Raw genomic sequence first — 21,671 nt, forward strand, 5'->3', positions numbered from 1 at the left:
TCAGAGCCTTTCCAGCATTCTTTTCTCTATGTAGGAGGCCAGCAAAACCTCATGTCAGAGAGCTACAGACCTGGAAGGAGGTCTGGGCATGTTCTCTGGGGGTCTTGCTCATGTCCTAACACTTACTAAGAACCCTCAAACTAAGGTTCTCAGAAGACTAGATTTTTTTTTTTTTTAAACTTTGGTCACTGTTTCCTCCAAGGAACAAATCTGGTCCTAGGCATTCCTAGGGCTGAGCACCCACATGAGCGTGGCTTTCTCTCCCCAGGATGTGTTTGAAATGCGCTTTGCCAAGATGCCTGATGAGCCTGAAGAGCCAGTTGTTACAGTGTCCTCTCCTGCAGTGCCACCCCCTACAAAGGTGGTAGCCCCACCCTCATCTAGTGACAGCAGCAGTGACAGTTCTTCCGACAGCGACAGCTCCACTGACGACTCTGAGGAAGAGCGAGCCCAGCGGCTGGCTGAGCTCCAGGAACAGGTGAGGGAACCTGGTTTTATGTGCAGAAGCCAGGGTAGTAGTTAGTTTCTCACGGGTTTCTAAGAGATGTTGTCAACTCTACCTTTTTAAAAAGCTCCTTGTGGCATTTCCTTTCTCAGCAGCATGTTATTCCTACAGATAGATATGCTGTGTGTTTTGAGTAGGGGTGAGATATGGACATTTTCTGTGAGAATAGACTTCAGGATCCTGGGGCTGTTTGTCTACAATAATCTTACCTTTGAGTTAGTCACCAAGCCCTAGTGTTTCAGTTTACTCTTTACCTAACCCTTAGAAACCTTCATCCCTCCTTCCTCCCTCTCCTCCCCCCTCTCTCTCCTCTTTCTCTCCCCCCCCCCCCCTTTCCTCTTCTCTGCCCTTCTACCCTCTTCGCTGCCCCTCTACCTCTGCACAATAAACCTCTCCCATGTGGAACCACAAAAAAAAAAGAAGAAGCCTTCATCCCCGAAACATCCTGGGACTAAGATAGCCAGGAGATTTAGCATCTGTCAGGCTATTCAACTTCTCTGCTGCTGTGGAGGACGGTAGCAGTCCTTGGAGATCAAGGCGTGGGTAAGCACACCTTAGGGATCTCATTAATGTGGCAGGAAGCCAGTGTGCTCTCTGCTGCTACCATACCCGCAACTCAACACTCAGGCATACAGTTTTACATGGTACAGAGCTATCCTCCAGGGTTTAGGTAGTGAGAAGAACATTTAGTCCTGGTAGTGGGTGGGTTGGTTTGCATTTGAGGCAGGTTCCCACTGTGTAACCCTGGCTGGCTAGTAACTCAAAGAGATCCACCTACCTCTGCCTCTCAGATGTAGGAAGGGATTGATTATAGGCCTGTACCATCATGCCCAGCCTGGTTGTAATTAATTAATTAATTTCTCTCTTTCTCCTCTTTTCTCTCCCTCTCCCTCTCTCCCTCTCTTCCTCTCTCCTTCACTCTGTTCCACAGCTCAAAGCCGTGCATGAGCAGCTTGCAGCCCTATCACAGCCCCAGCAGAACAAACCAAAGAAAAAGGAGAAGGACAAGAAGGAAAAGAAAAAGGAAAAGCACAAAAAGAAAGAAGAAGTGGAGGAAAATAAAAAAAGCAAAACCAAGGAACTTCCTCCTAAAAAGACAAAGAAAAATAACAGCAGCAACAGCAATGTGAGGTCTGTGTTTCCCAGTTTTTCCATCTTTGGGAGTGGTGATCCCAAAAAATGCTTGGTAGGGAGGAAGACAACCCTGTTGGCTTCAGTCACCAGTCTGGGTTGGTGCCCTATCATACACACTTAGCTGTTCCTTCCCCCTCAGTTTTTTCCCTTAACATGCTTTGGTGACTCAGTGCTTGACCAGAGAGGGCACAGTAGGCAGCCATTATGCAGTTGCAGCTTCTGTAGCCCGCCCAAGTTCACTCTGGTCTTTCTGGTCGTTCCCTGTTGAGAGCGGGAAGTCACTTAACCACATACATTCTGAGGGATTTGTGCAGCTTTTGTCAGGGAACCCATTCTTAACTGTAAATCTCATCCCTTCATAGCAAGAAGGAACCAGTACCCACGAAGACCAAGCCGCCTCCCACATATGAATCAGAAGAGGAGGACAAGTGTAAGCCCATGTCTTATGAGGAGAAGCGGCAGCTAAGTCTAGATATCAACAAACTTCCTGGTGAGAAGCTAGGCCGTGTAGTACACATAATTCAGTCGAGGGAACCATCACTTAAAAACTCCAACCCCGATGAGATTGAGATTGACTTTGAGACCCTGAAGCCATCTACACTACGAGAGTTGGAGCGATATGTCACCTCCTGTTTGCGGAAGAAAAGGAAACCTCAAGGTATAGTTGAGAACTCTTGGTATAGGGGTCCTTCCCATGGAAACCCTCAACTCTCTTCTGACTTAGCACTCTACAATGAAGCTACACACACACAGAGGGAGGGAGGGTGCGGCGGAGAGGAAGAGAGAGTGAGTTATGAATTCTATGTGTTTACCATAGAAACCCTAAGAATGACACTGCACCAGACCCTGGATTGTCATGCCTTTCTAGGCCTCTTTGGTGGCTGGCTGAAACCTACCTGAATCAGCTGTTTTTTGAGACTTGCTCTGAGTAGAAGCTGTTTTCATCTCTAGTTGTTAGCCATACAGTTTTCTCCAAAAATGATCTCTCACCTCAGTTGAGGTGAGGCCAGGAGAAAGAGGTGTCTGGCTGTCCTTTTAACTGGTGTTCGTTCAGTACTGAGCCCCACCTTGCTAGCAGAGGTGATGCCCACCCCATCCCTGCCATCAGCCTTCCAGACACCTCTTTTATCTTATGCCTCACATTGGCATGTAACTTTCCACTTAGTACTAGAGGATTTAGTTAGCTTAGGATGTGTGTCAAAATATTTTTTATATACTGCTTTCTTAGCCTGTGCTAACTTCTAAGTCCTCAGAACTTTGCTCTGAATCCCCTGAATCTGATATTCGGTGCTTTACTCTCGCAACTTAACAGGAAAGCTTTGAGAACCCTGGAACTCTGAGACTCTCTTTGCTTGTTTTGCTGTGCTCTGGGCACAGCAGATAACCTGTTTGAAAAAATTACTGCTCACTGCTCTTCCTGGTCTTCTGAGTCTATGAGAGACCATTCAGAGGGTATTATAAAAGAGCTTGATGAGGCCTTGAAATTGCAACACAATGCTATGTTTCAGCTAGTGTGGAGTGGACTACCAATGAGAACCTTGGAACTACTCAGAATCTGGGTTGGTAGTTGTTGTCAGGAGCAGTCTTTAAGCCTACAGGGTTTAGACTTCTCACTGGTCCTTCCTCTGGGTAGTTGGGAATACACTGTGGCTAGCAGCAACTGTCTGGGTTGGTATCCTTTCTGATGCAGTTCTGTTATTTGGGTTGCAGCTGAAAAAGTTGACATGATTGCTGGTTCTTCCAAGATGAAGGGATTCTCATCCTCTGAGTCGGAGAGCACCAGCGAATCTAGCTCCTCTGACAGTGAAGACTCTGAAACAGGTTAGCTGATTCTTGTTTAAACATCTTATCAAACTACACCACTCATCCCTGGTACTATCTCAGTCCTTTGTCCAGCCCAGAGTTGATGGCCACTGAGAACTGCCTGGGCTCTTCTGTCCACCCATTCATCACGTTAACTTCTCCCTGCAGAGTGGCAAGATCCCCAGTGTAGCAGCACTCTATTCTCTCCATCTGGGTAGTGGGTAGACCTTGAGGACTGCAGGTATTGGGGGTCCCATCAGCCTTGGGTTGGAATATCCCCACTCCCCTTCCAGTATTCTGGCCTTGTAGTTGTCATGGAACTACATTTTAGCAGAGTAGAGCCAAGCCACCTATATCTGACAGCCTGCATGATCAGTCTGTTTTGAGCTCTGTTGTCTGTGGCCTGAGCTTACATTATGGAAAAAGCCATTTTCTTCCTTTCCACAATGTGTTTACTGCTGTTTTGTGTTGTCTGTTCCCTGATCTGCTTTAACTACATGTATGTCCTGCTCTTCTACTGATCCCTGTTCTCTGTGGGCCTCTATAATGGTGTTCAGTTCCTTTGTTCTGAGCACCAGTTACTCTGGAGTTGCTCTGGAGGTGAGGGCAGGTGGTAATGATGGGAACAGATTGCTTTCCCAGAAGTGTACTTTTCTTTAGTTTTCTCACATTGACCTCAAGGGAAAGATGGGGAAGACGGCAGGCATGGTGTACTTAGGTTGCCTGATGCATGGTCATGCGAGTGCTGTTACCTCTGGGCGGGGCAGGTTCCATTTGCTGAGAAGATAAAGTCCACTATGAGCTAGCCCTGGGGTCTCAATGTGTGAGGTCTATAGTGGCCTGTGGAGGAAAAGGCTCCTGGCAGTCTTCCATGGATCTTTGACTTGTGGATCATGTCAAGGAAAGTCAAGGCTCCCTTACAACAGCAAGGATGAGCTTTGTTGTCTCACACTGTACACAGAAACTGGGAGTTAGAGGGAGGAAACATTTTTTTGTGGGCCATGGAGTAGGCTTGGGCCTTCCCTGAACAGGTCTCTGTACTGCCTTTTACTTGATGAGCAATGTATTTACAAAGAAAATGTAATCCATTAAATGGTTTGTTCTGCATTTGTTCCGCAGCATGTGCAAATTAGATGGTCTCCCCCCCCCCCCCCCCCCATTTATTATTTTCCCTGTTCATTCTAAAATACCTTGCCTCACATTCCCATGAACCAGCAGGGGGAGCTGCATCCTAGGCCTGCTGGGAAATGCTGGCCCTGAGCCATTCCTTGAACTGGGGCCACCACCTTGAGCAGGGTGAATGGGGTGAATAGATGTATTCTTAGGGCTCCATTAGCATTCTTGGTGGTCACTGACTTTTCACTTTTATTGCCAGTCAAGCTTTAGATTTGCCTTTCCTCTGTTTTCTCTCTTTCTTTTTGGGGGGAGGTGGGGGCGGGGTGTTGTATTTTCTAGATTGTCCCTCCTAAGATTTTGCAGCCTTCTTTTCTAAGAATCCAAGTGTTTAAATGACAATCCCAGAGACTGACCCTAACCTGATGCTAAACATCTTGGCTTACCTTTGGGATCTTAGAGGACCCTGACCCCACACACAAGTATTTTTGAGCCACTGCCCCCATATCCCTCTTCTTTGAGTGGTAGTCCTCCTATGGTCCCACATGAGTGCCCTCCATCTGTCTTTCCTTGATGGCTGTCATGATGGCATTTCCAGCAGCTTTTTGCTACTGTTACAGAAAGAAAACTTTTTTTTCCCCTAACCCGCCTCTTAAGTAGAAAGCTTGTGCAACAAGTAACCCGAGAGCCCTGGGAACGGCTGGCCTGGCGGGAAGGAGGGTGGGGTTTAAAGTCACGGAGCTGCTGATCACAGACTTCTAGGCCTTGGCTATGGACCCTGACCATTTTGGCTGCCTGGGCTGAACCTCTCCTTCATTCCAGATGATATCCTTCCCAGTTTTGGCTGGCCTCCACTTGTCTTCGTTCAGACCACTAGTTTTTATTTCCTACTATGTACAGAGTGCTGTCTTGTGAAGCTGTTGACATGAGCTTTTGTTTTAGAACCCCACATAAGACACAAAAAGACATGGTCGTCCATGGACACGTGCATATCCCAGTAAAACATCTTCTGTCTCCTCATACCACACAGGTACTGCAGTTTGTGGTATTTGGAGTGCAGAGGTAGGTGAATGCTCTAGTAGCTGATCTCCTGGGTCCAGGAAGCCCAGCCATCTCAGCCTCTCTAACAAGTGGTGCTACCATGTCAGGAGACCAAGGTAGAGATGGTGGAAGATGGTTCACTTTGGTCTTTGGGTGTAGTTTATGTTTTTCATGTTCTTATTTTTCTACTTGAATTAAAGCTAAAATTTCTCATGGGGCCTATTTTTGTTATTTGTTCTAAGGGTCAGTTGTACTGCCATGGCCCCGGTGATACAGATGATCTAAAGTAACTGAAGAGAAGCATTCAGTAAGGGCTAGAGGTGCACAAGAACACATAGGGTTAGACCACACTGACGATGGCTGGGATGCTTTACTGGCTGGATTCCAGCCGCTATGTGATCCTCCATGTGTAGCAGCTGCACCAGTGGCCCTTCGTGACAGACATTTGTCTTGAACCCAGTTATTTGTAGTTGGGCTGTTCTGTTTTTCATTGAGCTTTGACTCTAGCTTGAGTCTGGAACTGCTTACTGGTTCCGTGTTAGAATAAACAGAATAAGTCCCAGGTGTAACTCCCTTCAACTTTAGGAAGTCTTCAAACTTGAGCGGGGAAAGTCGGTGTAAGACACTGTGGCTCTCCTTTCCCAGAACTCCCAGTCACCAGTATAGAATCAGATCATCCTTCATAAAATTCTTTCATTATATTGCTAATATCTGGTTCTCCTCATTAATTTTCCACAGGTCTTTATGAGTATAGGTAGCTACATAGCTGATTATGTACATCCACTCTGGAGTCACCCCTATAGTGTGCCTCAGCTGCCTGGCCTGGAGTGGGATTGGAGCCATACAGTGAGAAGGCTCTGGAAGCGCAGCCTGTTCATGCAAGAGCACGGTCCAGCTATTTTAGTCTTACTTCCTTTTCCCAGGATTGGAACATGTGGGTGTTCCTTAATAGCTCCAGGGTAAAGAGGAATGCGTGGTGTTTTGGAAAGGCTGGAGCTGGGAAGTGCAGACAGGGGCAGTGAGACACACTCTAGAGGCTCTGATCAGGGAGCCAGCTTCAGCTCCCTGGCCCCAAGATCTTTGAGACTCTTCCCTTCAGGGGTATAGTGATCCTGCTGTCAGAATGTGACAATTACTTCAAAAAGGGGTAAGGCCTCTTGAGAGTAGAAAACGTACTGAGCCAGGTGGCACCTCCAGAAGCACAGGAGTTTGAAGGGATTGATTGGGGCTTCCCCAGGGTGAGGGCCAGCTTTGGAATGTGGCTGAGTGGGCGGGGTTTTCCCAGGCATGTTCTGGGACTAGGGATTGTAACATTTATAATTCCAGCAGTGGCGCCACTCTGCTACATGTGGGAACCAGTCCAGACCCCTCTCTGGACCAGAAGCCATATTGGATGTCCTGAAAAAGGATGGAAAGGACAAGGCCTCTTTGACCTCTTCCTTCCCTCAACAATTGTTATGTCACCAATTTGCTTTTAATAGAGATGTGGAAATAGACAGAAATGGCTCTGCTCTATGCCTTCCTCAGTGGGAAGTTTTTTTTAGTTGGGGGCTTTTCTTCTCTGACCACTCTATGAGAAAGGGTTGGTATTTTGCTTTTCTGAAAAACTGTTAGCTGGTTCCTGATGACTTTTGACACACCTGGCTGGTGAGATAGCTTGGGGTCAGTGAGCACCTCTCACATGTAAGAGGGACTTCAGGAGTAAAGAAAATACCAGTATACATAGTCAGGGGACATGGAACTCATTAGCAGAATCAGTTTTGTTTAGAAGTGCAGACAAGCTTCAAACAATTTTAGAGACTTGTACATACACTGAGGCCTTTCTATGGTGTAGATTTATCCATCCCTGCCAAGGCAGGCCAGTCAAGGATGGGGCTCTTGGTTTCCAACAAGGTTTTCTTGAGCCCTTTCAGTCACTAGGGCACAGAAGCTGGCCCAGTCTGCAATTCTTCTGTTCTTGTAACTTGAACGGTGCATTCCACACCATTCTCTCACACTGACTGGTTTCTTTCTCCCTCTATTAGGTCCTGCCTAATCATTGGACACGGACTCTTAATAAAACGGTCTTCAGTTCCAGATTCCTTCCCAGCGAGCTATAGCTTAAGTCCCATTTTCTTCTGTGAAAGGGACAGGACTCCATCAAGTTATGGAATTGCTCAGAGCCCTGGGCCTATCCCCTGGGGTGGATTAGTCATGTCCAGCAGCACACACCTAGTTTCACCTTCAGGAAGGCTGCCTGGCTGGCCTGCTGCCTGGGCCTCTCTGTACAAAGACTGCCTGGCTATCCTGCCCAGCCTCCCTGGTCATCTGGGGTCCTCTGGGTGGGTGGCATCTCCTCGAGGGTGATAATAATCCTCCTCTATGCATACATGTGGTGCTGCTCTGTGTGCAAAGCCTGATACAGTGTGTTTCCTCTCTTCGTCCCTTCCATCTTTTTCTGAGACTCCAGACCTGGCAGTGACTTTAGCCCAGGAAAGCTAATTCACCCTGAGGATGAACATTGTGACCTCCCATGTGGGGCCACCCTGGTTGGCATGATCAGATGGAAGCTGTGACCAGCTTTACCTGGCACATAGCCTCCTGAATTCTCCTTCAGTCTCTATTGTTCCCGTAGAGTACTAAAAGTTCAAGTAACCCAGTGAACACTTCCCCAAGTTCTTTGGTCTTCTCTCCTCATCACAAAAGAAAAATAAATACCTTTCAAGGTTGCTGGGGAGGGACATGCAGTCCCACTGCCAAACCAGGTCAGGATCTGGGAAGTGGGCAAGAAAAATAACATGGCTACTTGTGAACTGCCTACAGTGCCTCAACAAGTTCCGTTGCCATCACGGCTATCCTCATCTTTAGCTTCCAATAATGACAGCAGCTATGGAGGCAAGAATAGACCATATCATCCAAACCTTTCCAGAAACAAACCAAAGTAGGCTGGGTTGTTTGTTTGTTTGTTTGGGGTTTGTTTTGTTTTGTTTTTCTTCCCTGAAAACTGGCCCTGGCCCTTTTTTTTTTTTTTTTAATCACAGATCTAGCACCCCATCAGAAAACTGCCTGACATAAAAAGCCCCATTTAGTGGGTTCTTTCTGTCTTTTTTCTTTTTTTCCTTAATGTACTTCTGAGAGAACTGTCTCAGACACCTTGGAGCTTGTCTTCCCCTGGGGCTAAAATGAGACTGCGGTGGTGCCATGTACCTTCCCAGATTCCGGAGTTTCCATATTCAAGGGTTGCTTGCTGCCCTCTATCTGATATGGCCTTTGGGTCTCAGACTCCCTAGAACATCCAGTGACCTCCCCCACCCCACCCCAAGATGCTGCTGCTGAGTTCTTAGGCCATTCCAAGTCCTCTGTGTGTCTAGCTTCAAGATAGCTCCTTTTGCCAAATGTACTATTTTGAGCTGCCCTTTGGCCTGTGCCTGACGTATTCCCAATGAACTTGGCTTGGCTGGAATTGGGGGGAGGGGAGACTTCTTGCCCAGAGATTCCCACAGGACAGTTGGGAAAACTGTTGGCATTATCTTTCTGGGAAGCTTTTGCTATCTTGGACCAAATGGTGGCCTATATTCCCACCGTATCTTGGCTATGTGCCTCCCTTTCCCCTCCCAACACCCTGTCTACACACGTGCATACATACAGGGCAACTTTCCCTGTAGAGTACTCTTTGCTATCCTGAATCCCATCCCTGGCTATGTGTGCCTACTGTGATAGGAACACTCAGGACCTGTTGAACTTGAAAGATCTTTAGACTTAAAAGTTGTACTTGGTACCCTGGAAACACAGCCAGAAAGGACAGTGTCCCACCTGTTCTTCCTTGTTGGTAGTTTTCTGTTCCCGGGCAATGGGAGGTCCCCTTGGAAAGCCTTAGTATACCAGCTGACTGTGGGATCCTGTTGGGGAGCCAGCAAGGACAGTGGAGGGCTTCTCTCCTTAATTGCCCTGCCCTTAAACCTGTCTCCTTCATTCAAGTGGGGCCGGGCTGGGGTTGAAATCAGTGTTTTAATCCAAGTTTACAAAAATCATTTTACTTTGTACAATACCATCCTATGTAAAGATGAAATTTGTGTTGGAGTCTAAGATTGTTATGGAATAAAGATGACACAGTGTTTGAGGCCATCTCCATGTAACCCTTTCTAGAGAGTTTTGTGTGGGGGTGTCTGGGCTGGTGTGTCATGAAGCTGTGCACTTACTGTCTTGTCTTCTTACTGGTAACCCAACCCAAGGATTGGGCTATAGGAGCTACATAGGGCTGCCTCGCAACACATTTCAGCTCCACTAGTCTCACCTGGGCCCAGAGGGCTGCCTGGTACGTCCATTTCCACTCTGAAGATGAGTCCCAGAAGACTCCTGTGACCTTTGCAGTTCCGCTGAGATTTCCTAGAACCCCTTTGTCCACTGCTCTTGGTCCCATGCCTAGTCTTGTAGTCCATAACTGAAGGCAGGTGGTGAGAGGAAGTATTTTCCCTTTGTGTGAGTAGGAAAACAATGTTCAGTGTTATTAGACACGAGGAAGGAAGCAAGCCTCGCTCCTACCCAGACATCTCCCCACTCAGTTCAGCATCTGGTGCCATCTCCAAAGCTTTTCACCTGTGATAGAGCAGAGTGGTTCAGCTTCATCTCCTGGAGCACACTCAGCATTTTTGTAGGGCAGCTCTCCCCAAATCCCTGTCTATCACCCTGCCCACTCCACTCTTCTTACAATGACACCGGAAATGCTAATAGAGAAGCCTGTCTAATGGCTTTTCCAGCACACACACACACACACACACACACACACACACACACCAATCCTGAATCATTGGTCTTTAACTGTTGTGTATCCCCTGTCATACAAGTTCTTCTGGTGAGTTCTGCAGCTGGTGCTGTTTCTACATTCTAAATAGTCAAATGCCTAGCCCTGATTCTACAAATCTTTCCAACAGTCCCCTTTTGAATGTCTTCCTTGTAAGAAGCTCTCTTGCAAATTTCTTCTACTGACCCCCAAGGAGTTGTAAGAACTCTGCTTTCTGGCATCCAAATTTGGGCTCAGCCTTGGGTCTCATGAGCTAGGTGTCCTCATTTGTGTGAGGACATGTTTGTGGCTGCTGAGGTCTGTGCCTGTGTTTTGTCAGTACTGCGTGGAGTGGTGCGCTCTTGCAGGGTACAGGGTGCCATCATTCTGTTGAATGCTGCACCTCAGGGACTGTACACTTCACAGCACAGCCATGAGCAAGAGCTGGGGTTCTGACAAGGTGCTTGGGGAAGGCCAGAACAGACACAAAAGTGACTTCTAGTCACAGTTACCTGAAAGGCTCAGCCTCCAACCTGGTTGATTGGTATTTGTATTGTTTGTCAGCCCAAGAGTACTGGCCAAGGTGTTATCCCTCTCCTGGAGTATCCAGTTGCCAAAAATTCCCTATAAACTCTTAGATGGAGGCAGAGGTATGAACTTAGGTTTTTAACCAGCTTAACAGAGAAAGGCACCCTTGCACACATACAGCATTGGCCTTCAGCCTCTTAAGGAGCCAGGATACACATTGCCTTCTTTCTGTGCACGTCGACTGTCCAGAGAAGGGTCACTGACATCTGTCTTGTCCAAGGAAGAGAAAGGGGGCCAGTGCTATCTCTTTGGCAGTGAGCCCCTGCCGTGTTTGTTCATGGTCATTCTGGGGAGGATATCCTGTCCCTTAACCATAACCAAAAGGTATCCCCTCTGTGGTCTCATCCAGGGTCACTTTCCTTTCCCACTCTATGGCTCCGGTCAGAGTTAGGCTTTCGAAGTCCCAGCCTCATCTCCTTACTCTGAGGCAAGGACCACCTGAGCACACAAGTCTACCAGAGACCCTAGATTGCTGACTCAGCTTTGTGGGTCCTGATTGGTTGCCCTCAGTATTTGGATGAAGCCTTGTTCTCAGCTTGTCTCAACTGGGGTCGTTGCAAATATCCAGAGTTATTCCAGAACGTGGCAAGTTATAACACAGAGTGTGCTGACACTCTCAGCCAAGGTATGACTCGTGAAATGGGGAGATGGTGAAGTCTCAAGCCTTGCCCTTTTCTTATGCCTGTGGTCTGGAGCTTGTTAAGGCATTTTCAGTCACAGTTCCTTGGAAAAGCTACAGGTAGATGGATAGGTGACACGCCACACATCTTTTTCTCCCTATGATGGCCCAATTCAGATGCATTTTCAGTGTTACCAACCCTTGTCCTAAATGCCCCATGTCCATGTCTTCTTCGTCCAAGGCCAATTCATGATCTCTTGCCCAGAGCCTCACTACTTTTTCTTTTCTCTGCAGAGATGGCTCCCAAGTCAAAAAAGAAGGGGCACACTGGGAGGGACCAGAAAAAGGTATGTGCTTCACTGGTATCTCCTCCTTCAGTGGTAGCTGGCTGAGCCGGTACTGTGGATCTGATGCAGGCTGATTTCTCCTGTCTGACATCAGCCCGGGTGCCTCTCTGTCTGCCTGCAGCATCATCACCATCACCATCCACAGATGCAGCCAGCCCCAGCTCCTGTGCCCCAGCAGCCGCCCCCACCTCCACAGCAGCCTCCTCCACCCCCACCTCCGCAGCAGCAGCAGCAACCTCCACCCCCACCACCTCCGCCCTCCATGCCACAGCAGACTGCCCCAGCGATGAAGTCCTCGCCTCCCCCCTTCATCACTGCCCAGGTCCCCGTCCTGGAACCACAGCTGCCAGGCAGTGTCTTTGACCCTATTGGTCACTTCACTCAGCCCATCTTGCACCTGCCGCAGCCGGAGCTGCCTCCTCACCTGCCCCAGCCACCTGAGCACAGCACTCCACCCCATCTCAACCAGCATGCTGTGGTCTCTCCTCCAGGTGAGCCATGGCTATCTCTCCTTTTGCCACCTTGGTTCTACTGCATCATCATCAGTTACTCTGAGCATCCTCTTCAGTGATTGAGTCGGTTGCTTCTCTGGGATACGACTGATGTGCCGGAAGATTGTAGTTTAATTCTTTGGGGCCAGGCATTACGTTAGATCAGCAAAAATTGGACCTGTCTGCAGCCCTGGTTTAGGGCATGGAAGAGACATACTCATTTTCATCATTAACCCTGTGGGATTTGGAGAACATGGATGGAAGGGAAGAGACGGAGAATTGGGGATGTTTACTCTCTTGACAAGCTGATGAAAGTCTGTGAGCAGATATCAAAGGCCTGTAGTGGGGCCTGAAGGTCTGTGCAGAAAAAGGAGGAAAGGTCAGGGACACAGAATATAGGGCAGGATGGCTAAGGAAGGCCTGCAGGCCTCCTGAGAGCTGTCTTCTTGTACTGTCTGTAGAAGCTTGTGGACCAGAAGAACAGAAGGTGGGCTTGATATTAGGACAAGGTCAGGGTAGACAGAAACACCAATCCAGAACCAAAGGAACTAAAGCTTCATGTCTATTTTGTTTGTTTGTTGTTTATTCCAGCTTTGCACAATGCGCTGCCCCAACAACCATCTCGGCCCAGCAACCGAGCTGCTGCTCTGCCCCCAAAGCCTGCCCGACCCCCAGCTGTGTCCCCTGCCCTGGCCCAGCCCCCCCTGCTCCCACAACCACCTATGGCTCAGCCCCCCCAAGTGCTGCTGGAGGATGAAGAGCCACCTGCCCCACCCCTCACCTCCATGCAGATGCAGTTGTACCTACAGCAGCTGCAGAAGGTGCAGCCTCCCACACCACTACTCCCTTCCGTGAAGGTGCAGTCCCAACCCCCACCGCCTTTGCCGCCTCCACCCCACCCTTCTGTGCAGCAGCAGCAGCAGCTCCAGCCACAGCCACCACCACCACCACCTCCTCAGCCACAGCCACCACCCCAGCAACAACACCAGCCTCCACCACGACCAGTTCACTTGCCATCCATGCCCTTTTCTGCTCATATTCAGCAGCCCCCACCACCCCCAGGACAGCAACCTACTCACCCACCCCCAGGACAGCAGCCCCCCCCACCACAGCCTGCCAAGCCCCAGCAAGTCATCCAGCATCACCCTTCCCCCCGGCACCACAAGTCAGACCCCTACTCAGCTGGTGAGTAGTCCCCTTGCTTATACGGGGGGGGGGGGGGGGGGCGGGGGGTGTCTTACTCTAACAATGCACTGTTAGTTGTGGTTCAGGCTTCAGTGAGTTCAGAGCCAAACCCTGGTAGGCACTGTGTAATTGGAGTATCATGCCTCTGTTCCGTATTTATCAGGCTGTTTGTCTTGTTCACAAGCAGAAATAATTCAGAAAGAAACCTTCCTTGACTGGCAGGAGCCAGTCAAGGCACCATATCTAAACATTCAGGATCAGGGAACGTTTCTTAGAGGTGACCCTGATTTAAGCAGGGGATAATTTGGTAAACAAGTTGGGAGTTAGAGAATAGTTTGGGGAATAGCCAATCTCTGCACTGAACCCTGCGAGTCCCAGGTGGCATTGATTGGCCCATGTAGGTGAATATGGCTGGGACATAAGCAGAATCGACTCAGGAACCTGTCTGTCTGTAGTGCAGACTTTCCATTCATCAGCAGTGTTGTTTGGGCCATACCCTTTGGTTTTTATGGCACATTTGACTTTCAGTTGTTGATAACCAAAATGCTCTGCCCATCCCTGACTAGACAATGTTCCAGTCAAAGCTTACAGCAACATCTTACCTTTGCGGGTCAGGTTCCTGGGCTCAGCACTGTATATACACCATGTTGTTTGCATGGGGTTGAATTAAACTAAGTGCTGCCTGCAAATTGAGCATCAAAGTAGGGCTGTAACTGCTCCTATACTTAACACACGCTACCAAGGGGCAAACAAATTGTTGCATGCCCTGAGCTGGGTGCAGCTGTTGGTTCTCTCTGGGCCTGGCCACCCATCTGGCTGTGCTGATCTCATCCTTTGGAAGGAAGGTAGAGAACCAGCTTTGGGCACCCTAGGCCAACAACTTACAACCTCCCTCTACTTTGTCTTAGGGCCCCACCTAAGATCCCTAAGGAGTCATATGAGTTGGAACCTAGCTGACAGCTCGGGGGCCAAAAACCAAGTTGTCAGAGACACAGATGGGCACCCAACCAATTCCCAGCACCATCCTTGAACTGCTAGGCCAGCTCTCCAAAGCTACCAGCAAAACCATAGACCAGAGAGTCTTCTGTTGTTCAGATCAGCCTCAACAGGTGCACTTGATAGCACTAACACAGCCAACACACTGTCACAGACATTTATTTACCTGTGAACTACAGACACGTGGAACCAGGGTCCTGATAAGCTGGGATGTAAGAAAAGAAAAAAATCTGACAGAATGCAGCCTACTGGTCTTTGCTGCTGGCCCAACAGTGGAGCCAAGGGTCTGCCCACATAAGATATTATGGTCTTCTTTGGGTCTGCCAAAATAGGTATATTACACTGGAGGAGAGGGATATTATCAGAGTAAGATCGTATACTAGTATGGTGGCTTAGAAGTGGAACCTGGAGGACTACTCTGGACTATAGCTAGCTGAGCTATGACAGGTGGCACAGCCCCTTTCTAGCTGGGATTCAAGTAGAGAACAAACTACATGGGAATGTACGAGACTCAGCTTCTCCAGTTCCCCAGGAAGGAAGGCCATGTCGTATCCTTACCCAGTTATAGTAGATACTGTAGGTTTTCATTCTTTCAGCTTCTTTGGACCACATGATATTCCTTTTATTATTCTCTTCTCAAGATCCCAGCGGCCCAGGGCTAGTAGCCTGCACACCAGCTCTCTGACACAGCTCTTGTCCCCTAGGTCATCTGCGTGAGGCTCCCTCTCCGCTTATGATACATTCCCCTCAGATGCCACAGTTCCAGAGCCTGACCCATCAGTCTCCTCCCCAGCAAAACGTCCAGCCTAAGAAGCAGGTAAAGGGCAGGGCTGAGCCACAGCCCCCAGGGCCAGTCATGGGCCAAGGCCAGGGATGCCCACCTGCCTCACCGGCTGCCGTGCCTATGCTGTCCCAGGAGCTGCGACCACCTTCAGTCGTCCAGCCCCAGCCCTTGGTGGTAGTAAAGGAGGAGAAGATTCACTCACCAATCATTCGCAGCGAGCCTTTCAGCACCTCACTTCGACCAGAGCCCCCCAAGCACCCAGAGAACATCAAGGCCCCAGTCCACCTGCCCCAGCGTGAGTGTCCTCTCTGCCTGCATCTTGGTAACCTGTGTGCCTTCCAGGTGACCCAGACTCACATATTGTTTCTCAATTCTAGGGCCTGAGATGAAGCCTGTAGACATAGGGAGGCCTGTGATCCGGCCTCCAGAACAGAGTGCACCCCCACCAGGGGCCCCTGACAAGGACAAACAGAAGCAGGAGCCAAAAACACCAGTGGCACCCAAAAAGGTAAGGGGGGTGGTAGGTGCTTCAGTGCTCTCATCTTATGGCGATTACTTTGGTTGGGCATAAGCTTCTTGACGTACCCTGTGCAGCAGGCCCTCACCTGCCTCTTGACCTCTACCTATATAGGACCTGAAAATAAAGAACATGGGCTCCTGGGCCAGCCTGGTACAGAAGCATCCGACCACCCCATCCTCCACAGCCAAGTCCTCAAGTGACAGCTTTGAGCATTTCCGCCGTGCTGCTCGGGAGAAGGAGGAGAGGGAAAAGGCCCTGAAGGCTCAAGCTGAGCATGCAGAGAAGGAGAAGGAGCGGCTGAGGCAGGAGCGCATGAGGTGGGCTGGGGTCCATGCAGGGCACTGGGGCTCCCAGGGCCATACTGGGCTCCAGGCTGACCTGGGGCCCCGCTCTGCCCAGGAGCCGAGAGGATGAAGATGCGCTGGAACAGGCACGTCGAGCCCATGAGGAGGCACGACGGCGCCAGGAGCAGCAGCAGCAGCAGCAGCAGCAGAGACAGGAGCAGCAGCAGCAGCAGCAGCAGGCAGCTGCTGTGGCCGCTGCCTCTGCCCCCCAGGCCCAGAGCTCCCAGCCCCAGTCTATGCTGGACCAGCAGAGGGAGTTGGCCCGGAAACGAGAGCAGGAGCGGAGGCGCAGGGAGGCAGTGAGTAGGGGGACCTGGTGGGAACTTTTGGGCGGGAGTCTACCGTGGAGATTCTGGGAATAAAGGTCCTAGGACCCAGGGAGAGAAGAGTAGGCAGTGAGCCCAGGATGGGTGTAAGGGAACAGCACTGGAGCTATGCACATGCAGTATGGGGAGCAGGTGGGGCAGGGTACCCCAAACTCAACTCTTCCTCCTTCTTCCCCCTCCAGATGGCAGCTACAATTGACATGAATTTCCAGAGTGATCTTTTGTCAATATTTGAAGAAAATCTTTTTTGAGAGCACCCAGGTGACTTCTGACTTTTTCTGGCAAAAATGTTGACTCTCCATCCATAGTGTTAGGGGCGGCCGTGGAAGCAGCAGCAGCCAGGGATGTCTCTGGGCCTGGCTCTCCTGCATGCTGTGCCCGGGGCAGGCCTGACGGGCGGGCAGCTGAGGATCGCAGAGCCCATCTGCCTTACAGCCAGCCGGACAGACGTCCTACTACATGTCACCCCGTCAGAGGACGTCAGTTCAGGGCACGTCTCAATATGAGTCAAGTGCCGGCTGGACCTGAGGCCTGCTTCCCCGCGTGCGGGGCAGAGGCCCTTCTCTGCGCCAAATGTCTGACTACACAGTATACACAGGACATTGTTGCTGCCGCCACCGTGACTGGTTTTCTGTCCCTGAGAACATGACGTTTGTGACGTCCTACCCATTGGGAGTCCTTCACACCCCAGCCATCGCTGCCCACTCCCAGGAGGCCAGGGCAAGCCTGTGTGGACTGGAGCAGCAAGGCACTGGCCCACCCCTTGCTGGCACTGACTTTGCCTTGAACAGACCCTCTCCCCTCCCCCACAAGCCTTTAATTGAGAGCCGCTCTCTATAAGTGTTCGCTTGTGCAAAAGGGAATAGTGCCGTGGAAGTGTGTGTCCATGGCAGTTTGGACAGGGGTGACTGTTCACATGTATGGACAGGCCTCGCCTGGGGAGTAAGGCCACCAACCAAAGTCAGTTCCTTCCCACCTGTGTTTCTGATTTTGTTTTGTTTTATTTTTTTCCTATATATATATATTTTTTGTTGTTGTTGAATTCTATTTTATTTTTAACTCTCTTCTCCTCAGACACAGTGGCACTGCTTATCTCCAAATGGTGTGATCGTCTCCTCAGTGAGCGGCGGCTCCCACTGCGCTGTGGGTAGTGTGTGACTGTGGCTGTACTGTATAGTGAACATAGTTGGCATATCTTTGTTTGAAGTTTGTTGGTGATTCCACCAAACTGGTGTAAAAAAACAAAAACAAAAAAACCCACAAACCACCCAAAACTCACAAAAAAAATCCTGCTTGTATTCAGTTTCAAACTTTATTAGTCTCATTTTTAATTATAAAACCAGAAAGCTGCAATTTCTTTTCCCTCTACCCCTTATTTGTTGGCTTCTTTGTTTTTTTATTGTCAAATCTGTTTGTTTTTACCAAGAAAGGGAGAGCCTGGGGAGGTCTACAGGCTTTGGTGGGCTGCAGACTGAGGCAGAGGTCCCCACCCAGTACCTGGTGAGACCAGTGTGCTGCGCCTTCCTTCCTATTAGTATTTTTGTTTCGTTTTGTTTTTAAATTGGAGCCCCTGGTGAGGTTACATGTGCCATGAGAACCCACTCTACACCATAGTGCTGGTGCCTCGGTGTTGGCCAAACTCTGGAGTCACTGACTGGTTTGACTTTCATGTGGTAAATATGCATTTGGTCTGTACTGATCATGGAATAAACACATCTCTCTTTTTTAATCCTGGTGTCTCCCTGAAATTTCTTTGTGAACCAACTAGGTATTCTAATTTGCTTAGGCTAGGCCCAGGTTCCCATGCACCTTTGTGTAAGACTTACCAACAGTTGATACAGAGCCACTCTCCAGTGGCCAGTCCTGCCTTTCCTGGGCAGGAGCTGCTTGGGCTCAGAGTTCCCCCACACTGAAGTTGTAATAGGGAGCCAGATACCCTGTAACTCCCTGGACTGGGTGGTGATGAGGCAGTGAGACCACATCCTCACTGAAGGTCCTACTCCATCCTAGTCCCTTCTTCACACAAGACTGGGGGCCACTTTTCCCACCATGCTTGCCTCTACCTAACTCCTAGTTTGATTTAAGCTCAGGGTTAACCACATACTCTTAGTTAATGTACACTTCCTCTAAATAGGATCTCTGTCCACACATATAACACATTTCCTCTGAGAAAGCCCCCAGATGGCTTCCCTGTCTCGAGCCCACTTGTTCACACATGCCCCCACACCCAAGAACAGTCTCTGATGTACGATAAATCATTATACGTATGCAGAGACAAGCTGACCGAAACATTTCTAGCGCTCTTGATCTGTTATCTCCTACTCCTCAACCTTCCGGAAAGGCCAAACCACAACGCAGGCACAGTTCTGGTACCCAGCCAGTACTCACCTCCCTGTCCGTAAGGCCCTGTCCTGCTCCAGAAATTTCATAGAGTACTGTGATAGAGCAATGGCAGTTTTATTCCTCTGAGGTGTCCTCTACCACATCCCACCCTCTCATGTGTTTCTCTTGTTCAGGTATTTCCCCATGCTGAGGTGGGGAAATGGTTTCAGCTGTACCTTCATGCTCAAGTTTTGAATGGCCTCCACACCTTCCTGATGGGTGTTAACTGGGTTGTAATTAGAACTGGGATCTATTTGATTTCTCTGACCATTTTCAAATCCTTCCTGCAGTACTAGACATCTTAGTCCTATACAAGAATAAGAGATGTGTACAAGCTCCCACTGTACTGTATGCACGGGTCGCTCGGCCAATAATTATGTCAGTGAATCTGAGACTTGTATTAAAATACTTTAGACATTTGTAGAACGGACTTCATAGACTTTTCACTTATATACTTAAAGGGTTTGTTTTGGGGTGTTTTTTTTTTTTTTTCTTTTTCTTTTTTTTTTTTTTTTTGTGCAGTTCTCATTGCAAAAATAAACATTTGTACTGAGTATAAAGTTAACCTCCTGTGGTTACTGATGTCTTTCTGAGTGTAGAATTGGAAAATGGATGTGAGTTGGGGGTTAGAGACAAGACTGCATAGTAGAGTTAAAGAAGGGAAGTTACTAGATGCCAATCAGCCACAAGAGCCAAGCTGGGGCTCAGGAGAGATCCTGGGAACTGGATTGTCAAAGAATTGATTTTAGCCGGGCGTGGTGGCGCACGCCTTTAATCCCAGCACTCGGGAGGCAGAGGCAGGCGGATTTCTGAGTTCGAGGCCAGCCTGGTCTACAAAGTGAGTGCCAGGACAGCCAGGGCTACACAGAGAAACCCTGTCTCGAAAAACCAAAGAATTGATTTTTATGAAATTAAAAATGAAACTAGGGGTTGGTGAGATGACTCAGCGGGTAAGAGCACTGACTGCTCTTCCGAAGGTCCTGAGTTCAAATCCTGACAACCACATGGTGGCTCACAACCATCTGTAATGAGATCTGGTGCCCTCTTCTGGTGTGTCAGAAGACAGCTACAGTGTACTTACATGTATAATAAAAAACTAATCTTTGGACCGGAACAAGCAGAGGTCCTAAAATTCAATTCCCAGCAACCACATGAAGGCTCACAACCATTTGTACAGCTACAGTGTAGTCACATAATATAAATAAATCTTTTTTTAAAAAAACTATAAAGTTAGCTGGGTGTAGTAGTGACTCATAATCCCAGTATTCAGGAGGGGTAGAGGAGGCAGGGGAAGTCTGAGTAGCCAGCCCCGCCCTACCCACCCCCCAAAAAGGAGAAAAGAAACAATACTGGTTAATCATGCAAGAAGGATAGGAAAGATGGCTAAGTCTTAGAATAATAAAAGCAGTGAAACTCTACTCACATGCACAGTTGACTAAAGCAGAACAATGTGTGTGGCCATTCACTGTGGGTATGATCATGGTCCTTCAACAGTAAATATCTAGTCACTAGCCTAGTAGCCTGTTTGGTAGTACAGAGGCATTTAGTTACTTGAAAAGGGATATGGCCCATCTGGTAGAGTGCTGACCAAGCATGCCTGAGGTTCTGGGTTCAATTGTAGCATCGCAGAAACCAGACATGCTAATGCGCCCCCGTAACTCTTAACACTCGGAAAGGAAAGGAAAGGAAAGGAGGCTCAAAAGTTCCTGGTAAAGTGTTTGAGACCAGCCCTAAGGTACACCGTCTCAAAGAACTAGCCATTCAGCCAGGCAGGCGTGGTGGCCTCTGGAGGCTGAAGCAGGATCCTGAGCAGTCGAGTAAGTAAGACCTTGTCTCAAAACTTTAGATACAGTTGGCGGTTCTAGTCCATCCTGAGCTACATAGTTGCAAGAGTCAGTCTGGGTGGGGGCATCCCTAATACATTGTAATGATTGCTTTTCTTTTCCTCCTTTTATTAAAGATAGATTATTTTCTCATATAATTCATATCCTGATTATATTTTCCCCTCCTATTTTCATTTCCTCCCTACCTCTTTTCCCCTGGATCCATTCCCTTTCTGTCACATTAGAAAAGAATAGACTTTTAAAAAATAACAAGGGCTGGTGAGATGGCTCAGTGGGTAAGAGCACCCGACTGCTCTTCCGAAGGTCCAGAGTTCAAATCCCAGCAACCACATGGTGGCTCATAACCATCCGTAACGAGATCTGACTCCCTCTTCTAGAGTGTCTGAAGACAGCTACAGTGTACTTACATATAATAAATAAATAAATATTTAAAAAAAAATAACAAACATAGCCAGGCGTGGTGGCGCACGCCTTTAATCCCAGCACTCGGGAGGCAGAGGCAGGCAGATTTCTGAGTTCCGAGGCCAGCCTGGTCTACAAAGTGAGTGCCAGGACAGCCAGGGCTACACAGAGAAACCCTGTCTCGAAAAACCTAAAAAAAAAAAAAACATTAAAAAAAAGAAAGCCAGGCGTGGTGGCGCACACCTTTAATCCCAGCACTGGGGAGGCAGAGGCAGTCGGATTTCTGAGGCCAGCCTGGTCTACAAAGTGAGTTCCAGGACAACCAGGGCTACACAGAGAAACCCTGTCTCGGGGGAAAAAAAAAAAAGACAAAATACAATCAAGAGAGCTGGAGAGATGGCTCAGTGGTTAAGAGCACCACCTGCGCTTCCAGAGGTCCTGAGTTCAAATCCCAGCAACCAAATGGTGGCTCACAACCATCCATAATG

General features: G+C 48.8%; 1 protein-coding gene across 1 annotated transcript in view; it reads left to right on the forward strand.

Moving 5' to 3' along the window:
* Brd4 (bromodomain containing 4) overlaps positions 1-18,284 on the forward strand; it is an 82,399-nt gene extending 64,115 nt beyond the window's left edge. The window contains 13 exon segments of the mRNA XM_021186439.3: positions 269-478; positions 1,437-1,636; positions 2,002-2,297; positions 3,350-3,460; positions 11,857-11,909; positions 12,031-12,400; positions 12,992-13,585; positions 15,286-15,398; positions 15,498-15,660; positions 15,743-15,873; positions 15,997-16,202; positions 16,285-16,528; positions 16,738-18,284. Coding sequence (XP_021042098.1) covers positions 269-478; positions 1,437-1,636; positions 2,002-2,297; positions 3,350-3,460; positions 11,857-11,909; positions 12,031-12,400; positions 12,992-13,585; positions 15,286-15,398; positions 15,498-15,660; positions 15,743-15,873; positions 15,997-16,202; positions 16,285-16,528; positions 16,738-16,806 — 2,760 coding nt within the window. The 3' untranslated portion in view covers positions 16,807-18,284.
* The last annotated feature ends 3,387 nt before the right edge of the window (positions 18,285-21,671 follow it).

The sequence above is a fragment of the Mus caroli genome, unplaced genomic scaffold (genome assembly GCF_978045245.1).
Source record: "Mus caroli unplaced genomic scaffold, Mus_caroli_1 scaffold_18, whole genome shotgun sequence".
Classification (NCBI taxonomy): Eukaryota; Metazoa; Chordata; class Mammalia; order Rodentia; family Muridae; genus Mus; species Mus caroli.